Source organism: Megascapheus bottae, chromosome 1 (genome assembly GCF_031878675.1).
Source record: "Megascapheus bottae isolate mThoBot1 chromosome 1, mThoBot2.hap1, whole genome shotgun sequence".
NCBI classification, from domain to species: domain Eukaryota; kingdom Metazoa; phylum Chordata; class Mammalia; order Rodentia; family Geomyidae; genus Megascapheus; species Megascapheus bottae.
The window spans coordinates 7059164-7067113 of record NC_143509.1 but is presented as its reverse complement, the minus strand read 5'-3'; the positions used below and the strand labels follow the sequence as shown (position 1 = coordinate 7067113).

Below are 7950 nucleotides of genomic sequence, written 5' to 3'. Positions count from 1 at the left end.
TTCCATGAAGACAATTATTTCATGAAATACAATTCATTTGATGAGGTCTTAGTAGATTCATCGATTGACTTGCAAGAAACTGCACAAGCTTCTGATGCCCTTCTCTGAATCCAGTCTCCGTGAAAACCCTAGCTGACAAAGTTCTAAGAAGGAGTTGGGGATAAGAAATCTTTAGTGGTAAAAAAAAGAAGACAGAGCCACGGTAAACTGATAAAGACAAGCAAAATGTAAATTTATGTCCAGTGAGGAGAAACAAGAGAAAAAGGACCAGAAGTGGGCTCACGTCTGCAGGTGAGGTCCCAGATCTCCAGGTAACTTATCATCCTCATGGAGCTCATGCTTTGGAAACTCTGATTTCCCTTCTTTCTTCAGCCTACAGCACCTTTCTCATGAAGTTCCTTTCTGGAAAGTCTCTTGCTCTTCTGCAAGAATCAGCATTATCTGTCAGCTTTGCTTTATCCAATTATGTATTTATTAATCACCTGCTTAAAGACCCATGTGCACCAGGTATTGTCTGTTGGGTTCCATGCCACTGGGCTTCTTTGTTCTCTAGGCCTGAGCCTTGAACTTGGCACTGTCCTAATCTCCTTTTACTCAAGGCTAGCACTCTACTACTTTAGCTACAGCTCCACTTCCAGCTTTTTCTGTCATTATTTGGAAATAAGGGTCTCGTGGACTTTCCTTTCCCATTAGTGTCCATAACAAAATCTAGCCAACAATGGAATTATTGATAAAGAAGAATTCCCCTTCATGTGTGCCTCTGTGTGTTGTATGTGTATGGGTTGTGTGTGTGTGTGTGTGTGTGTGTGTGTGCTTGCATGTGCATTGCCAGCCATTGGGCTTGAACTGTTGGTCGTGGCACTGTCCCTGAGCCATACCAAGTGAACTACAGCTCACTTGTGGCTTTTTGGTAATTAATCAGGAATGATAATCTCATGATTTCCCTGTCTGAGCTGGCTTCACACCCTGATCCTTCAATTGCAGCCTCATAGTAGCTAGAATGCCAGCTTGAGCCACTGGCACCTAACTTCCCTCACTTAGTTTTGCACATGCACACTGGCTTCAATGTGCACAGAATGGTTTTCTATGTATTCCAACTGGAAAAGGGGGTATTTCCACAAAGGCATATATTGTGTTTTGATCACACTAAACCCCTTTGTAGCTCTTTCTTTGGTCCATAGTCCCTTCTTCTGATTTCAACAGGGTTTAGTGGATTTTATCTTCATCTTCACACATATTCTGTATTAATCACACCATTACTTCCCTCTCTCTCTGGCTTGTCCCCACAAACAACTACATTCCTGATATATTTACAGATAGATAGATGTAGATTTATCATAGATAATAGAAATTAGATGCTAAGAAAAATTATAATTCTAAGAGTGACATTTTCCTTACCTTTAATGATTCCAATAGAGTAACAATTGTCTCCCTGTATAGAATCCTGAAAAAATTAGATTTCTTTAATGGGTAAACAAGATTGAGATAAGCCTACTATTTATTATCTTTTTTGACATTTCATTCTAATTAATAGAAGGGTTACATTATATTCACCAGATAGAAGGTGCATTACTTCACAAACACTGATACCCTTTCTCATGTTTTGATCCCAATTACATTTGCCTCACCCCTGCCCCTCATCTTGTTATCCCCCCTTCCCTATTTATTTTTACATCTCACTGTATAAATATCAAGTGTCTAGGTAGGAAACGACAACTTAAAACTACACATATTTCACAGTTAACTGTCAGTATGCCCATTGACTTAGACATAAAATTTAAGATTTCATTGTAATTCATAAAACTTTGTAAGAGAAGATAGCATTAAAGATAAATGAAAAAGAAAAAAAACAAAGATAAAAACTAACAAAGATACAGTTCAGTAGGTAATGGACCAACAGACAGACAGATAGATACACAGATAATAGATGGGCAATTACATAGATATATCAGAAGGTAATACAAAACACACAGATAGATATATAACTAACCAAGAGACAGACAGGTAAGTACAAAGGTAGATAGATATTACACAGATAGATATACACAGGCATACATACATAGATAACAGTACACACATACACAGAAAATGAGATATCACAGTAGCCTGGTACGTACATGATAGACAGACACATACATACATAAATAATAGACATACAGTGGGTTGGAAGGTGGGTAAGAAGATAGTTAGCTGAGTAGGCAGACAAATAGATACAAAGATACAAAACTGTGAAGAAGAGAACACATGTACCATTTGTCTTTCTGAATCTGGATTATTTTGCTTCCAGTCATTTTCCTCCACAGGATGGAATCCAGTGTTCTTAAAGGCTGAATACTATTCCATTATATGTCTGTTTCTGTTCTCCTTTCATCCACAGGACAGTGGGGCTGATTTCATTCGTTGTCTCAGCCTAAAAGGCCTGTGCCTTCCTTTCCTACTCCATCTTTCCTCCCCCCAGCACAAATGATTTCCATTTCCCAGAAGATTTTCCTCCCGAATGCTGTCATTCTGATTTACACAGCTTCCATTGCATGAGCATAAAAGATGTTGACACTTGTAATTGTTCTGGAGAAGACAAACACTAGTGTTCAAATCTTAAGATTTCTTTGTAAATATTCCAGACAAACTGCTCTTTCAGAGCCTTCAGCATATGAATCATCTTCATCCAGTTTACTATTGCATGATCCATTAATTCTGCTGATTTCCACACAATATGTTCCTGCTCCAGAGCATGAAATCCCATGCAAGTGATGGATGGTGTGTGTGTGAGACTACTTACTCAAGGCTACTACGAGATCCACTGTCATCCTTTTAGTGCTACAAAAAGGATATAATAATCTGACAGACTTTTCTTACCCAGACTGACTTACAACCCCAAGCCTTAGCTCTCCACTTCCTGAGTAGCTAGGATTACAGGAATGAATTAAATGTGCTAAGCATATCGTACGTTATTTTAATGATGCCGTGCTCCTTTGTCCTCATTTCTGTGCAGCTGGTATTCTCTTTTTTACCCTCTCTCATATTTTGGAATAAATCACCTAGAAGGAATTCTCTGTCGGGAGGCATCCACAGCCATGTTGACCAGCCATGGTATATTCCATCCACACAGGTAACAGATGTGTTGTGTTGAGAACAGCTCAGCCCACGAACGCGGCCTGGACTCCAGGCAATGAGGCTGAATGACATCCGGGAATTCCATGTACTGAGATCTTCCCCACAAATGCTCCCATTCCTGTGATAGATGCTCGCTCCATGGCCTGCACACAACGGGAGGACAAGTCAATCCTATTACATGGTGAACATTCCCGCCACCCGGAAAATAGGTAAACGAGTTACTTGTACCTGAGAGTTGAAAGCGCTTCCTGAAAGGTGAAGGCAGTGGAAAAGGTGGACAGAGAAATGGAGAGAAGAAAGGTGGGCAAAATCATTCGTAATATTCAGTATACAAATGTGAAGTTGTAACTGAGTGAACTGAGGGAGGAGTTGGAGTGGGGGGAGTTGGGTGACATGGATGAAATGGTCTTTTACTCAAAAACTGATCATTGAATTGCAGCCCCATTGTACAAGTAGGTAAGAATAAGGTTTAGAAAAATACATTTCATAGGGATTGCAGCACGGGCTACTGATAGAGTGCTTGCCTAGCATGCAAGAACACCCGAGGTTGAATCCTCAGTACCACACACATAGAAAAAACTGGAAGTGCTTCTGTGGCTCACTTAATAGTGCTCTAACTTTGACAAAGCCAAGGACAGAGCCCAGGCTTGAGTTCAAGCCTCAGGACTAGCAAAACACAAAAACTCACAGTAAGTGAATACAAGACAGGGATATTTACCCACATATTACAATATGAAAGTGAGTGGAGCCAATCTTGGCTGCGCAGGTCAACCTAGGAAACAAAAAAGGCATCTGGCAGGGGAAGGGCATGACCACCTGAGCGGGCAGTGGGCATTGACTGAACTTTTCCTTAGTTGCCCCAAAGAAAACAACTAGGGCTATGACAGCACAAAACCACACAGGGGAATCACCATTCCTCCTGCTGGGCCTCTCAGATGATCCTCAACTCCAGCCCATCCTCTTTGGGCTCTTCCTGTCCATGTACCTGATCACTGTGCTTGGAAATCTGCTCATCATCCAGGCCATCATCTCTGACGCCCACGTCCATACGCCCATGTACTTCTTCCTCTCCAACCTGTCTTTTGTGGACCTCTGCTTTACTACTACTACCATCCCCAAGATGCTGGTGAACATCCAGACCCAGAGGAAAGACATTTCCTACCCAGAGTGCCTCACTCAGGTGTATTTCTTCATGATTTTTGGTGGAATGGCAAATTTCCTATTGACCGTGATGGCTTATGACCGCTTTGTGGCCATCTGTCACCCACTGAACTACCCAGTTATCATGAACCCTCACTTCTGTGGTCTCCTGGTTCTGGTGTCCTGGTTTCTCATTTTCTGCATCTCACTACTCCATGTTCTACTGATGAGGAAATTAACCTTCTCCTCAGGATCCACAATCCCCCATTTCTTCTGTGAACTAGCTCAAATTCTCAAAGTGGCCATATCTGACACCCTCATCAATGACATCTGTGTGTACCTGGCTTTTGTGTGGTTTGGTTTGTTTGCCGCCTTAGGAATCTTCTTCTCTTACTCTCAGATACTCTCCTCTTTAATGAAGGTTCTCAACACGGCTAGCAAGCACAAAGCCTTCTCCACCTGTGGCTCTCACCTCTGCGTGGTCTCCTTGTTCTACGGGACAGGACTTGGGGTGTACCTCAGCTCTGCGGTGTCCTCCTCCACCCACAGAAGCAAGGTGGCCTCAGTGATGTACACAGTGTTCACTCCCATGCTGAACCCCTTCATCTACAGCCTGAGGAACCAGGACGTGATGGGGGCTCTGGGGAGACTGCCAGGCAGAGTGGTTAAGCACCTGCAGAAAACTAAAGCTGGATCCCTCTTTGTCACCTTGCACTAGAATTAACTCCAAATTGATCAAAGTCCTGGAGGTAAAAGCTGACACACTGAAAACTCTACAGGAAGGAATAGGAGATACACTAGGCCTCCTTGGCACAGATCGAAACTTTCTTAATAAAGACCAAGACGGGTTGGGGGTGTGGGGGGGGAGGGAAACGGGTACCAAGACATGTGAAAGGGTACCAATGTATGTGAATTATTGCACCTTCTATCTGGCAAATATCATGTAACCCTTTTACTAATTACAATAAAAAATAAAATTTAAAAAAAAGAGTATTTTAGTCGGGGATTATGCATGTTGTCCCACACTGATCTGTGACTAAAGCAGTAGCATTACAAAAAGACCTGGGAAAAATATCCATTTCCTGAAATTAGGACTAGGACTGGTTCAGGAAAACATGCAGGTGTATTCTGATGGTGGATGGGTCCTGTGTAACTGTAAAAACTGGTAAGTGTAAACAATTTCACCCTCTCTGAGACACCACTGCCAATGCATGGTGCATAGTCCCAATTACCCTTCGAACCAGATATGTTACTGTGTGCTTTGTAAATCACCAAAATACCTAGTTCCAAATTCTTTTCCCAATCAAACTTCCTGGGATAGGTTGTATAAATCCATTTTCGCATATCACATGCATCACTGTTTTAAAGGATATTTTATGTATTATATATCAATAGTGTGCATTGGCATGTTATGTAAAAAGCTACAGATGAACAGTGCAAAAACTATCCAAATGTCATAGGAAAACACCAAATAAACCTTGAACAGTGAAAAAAATCAAGAAATTGTTTTTCCCTCCAGAGATCAAGTGATCTATTACATGTCCAAAGATTCTCCAAGGCACATGCCAAATCAACATGGCTCCAGAGATTTCGTGCCTATAGAAATTAATAGGTCCTTTGAGAATTCATTGGTATACTTTTTATCAAAACAAAAGAAACTGTGTTCCCCTTGGAATAAATTAATTCCTCTCACACTTTTACAGTCTACAATAATGCAAGAAATTAACCTAAATCTGTTTATCCATGATGTCATCTTCACTTTAACTTATGGGAACAAAATGGTTTGGAGAGAGGAAACACATTTTATTTCATAAAGACAATTATTTCATGAAAGGCAGTTCATTTCATGAGATCTTAGTACATTCATCGATTGACTTGCAAGAAACTGCACAAGCTTCTGACTCCCTTCTCTGAATCCAGTCTCGGTCAAAACCCCAGCCGACAAACTTCTAAGGAGGAGTTCGGGAGATAAGAAATCTTCAGTGATAACCAAAATACAGAACCATGTTAGCCTGGTAAAGATGGGAAATATAAATTTATGATCAGTGAGGGAAAACAAGAGAAAAAGAAAATGGGGTGTGTAGCAGGCAATCCTCTGGAATAGTGAGGCTGGGAAGAGCCAGAAGGGAGCTCGTCATCTGCAGATGAGGTCCCAAAACTCTAAGGCAATTGGAGTTCAGGCCTTGTGAACTCTGATTTCCCTTCTTTCTCTCACTTTCTGCAACCTAGAGCGCATTCTTCATGAAGTTCCCTTCTGAAAGGTCTCTCGCTTTTCTTCACACTTTTCCAATAATCAGCGTCATCTGTCAGCTTTGCTACATCCAATTATGTATTTGTTAATCACCCGCTAACGCTCCAATGTGCACCAGGTATTGTCTTTGGTTTCCAGGCCAGGAATATGTGTGTGTGTGTGTGTGTGTGTGTGTGTGTGTGTGTGTGTGCCTAGACCTGGGCCTTGAACTCTAACCATGGCACTGTCCCTCAGCTCCTTTTGCTCAAGGCTAGCACTCTACTATTGGAGCTGCATCTCCACTTCCAGCTTTTTCTGTCATTATTTGGAAATAAGGGTCTCATAGACTTTCCTGCTGAGTCTGGCTTTGAACTGCCATTGTCAGATCTAAGACTCCTGAGCATCGATGATTAGGGAGATGAAACACCAGTGCCAGCTTTGATTGGAATTTTTTTCTTATCCTCTCCAATATTTTGCTGGCATATTTGACTGACAATGTATGGTTTGTTTCCCATTAGTGTCCATAACAAAATCTAGCCAACAAAAGAATTATTAATAAGGAAGAATTCCTCTTCGTGTGTGTCTGTGTGTGCGTGTGTGTCTGTGTGTGTCTGTGTGTGGGTGTGTGTTTGTGTGTCTGTGTCTGTGTGTGTGTGCCTACATGTACATGTGCCAGTCATGGGTCTTGAACTGTGCACCTAGGCACTGTCCCTGAGCATCTGAGCCATACCAAGTGAACTAGAGCTCACATGTGGCTTTTTAGTAATTAATCAGGAATGAGAATGTCATGGATTTCCCTGCGTGAGCTGGCTTCACACCCTGATATGTCAATTGCAGCCTCTTAGTAGCTAGAATGCCAGCTGTGACCACCTTCCCTTCCTTAGTTTTGCATATGTACACTGGCTTCTGTGTACACAGAATGGATTTCTATGTGTACCAACTGGAAAAAGGGGTTTTGCTGTGGTATTTCCACACGGGCATATATTGTGGTTTAATCAAAATAAACCCCTATGTAACTCTTTTTTGGCACATAGTCCAGCCCCGATTTCAAGGTTTAGTGGATTTTCATCTTAATCTTCACATATATTCTGCATTATTCAACCCCACCATTCCTTGCCTGTCCCTCAGGCTTGTCCCCATAAACATTTACATTCATTCTATATAGAGATAGATAGATAGATAGATAGATAGATAGATAGATAGATAGATAGATAGATGATAGATAGATAGATAGAGCATTGAGCATATGAATCAAATTCATTCAGTTTATTATTGCATGATCCATTAATTCTGCTGATTTCCATACAATTTGTTCCTGCTCCAGAGCATGAAATTTGACACTTGTGTTGTATATTGTGTATGCGTGTGTGTGAGTGTGTGTGTGTGTGTGTGTGTGTGTGTGAGTGTGTGTGTGTGTGTGCCAGTCCTCAGATTTAAACTCAGAATTTCTGAGACTTCTTACTCAA

At 41.4% G+C, this 7950-nt stretch overlaps 1 protein-coding gene across 1 annotated transcript; it reads left to right on the top strand.

Moving 5' to 3' along the window:
* Positions 1–3994: 3994 nt before the first annotated feature.
* On the top strand, positions 3995–6207 carry LOC150068217 (olfactory receptor 7D4-like). Its single transcript, XM_090352187.1, has 2 exons — positions 3995–4918; positions 6175–6207. The coding sequence occupies exons 1-2, from the start codon at positions 3995–3997 to the stop codon at positions 6205–6207; spliced, it is 957 nt and encodes a 318-aa protein (XP_090208313.1).
* The last annotated feature ends 1743 nt before the right edge of the window (positions 6208–7950 follow it).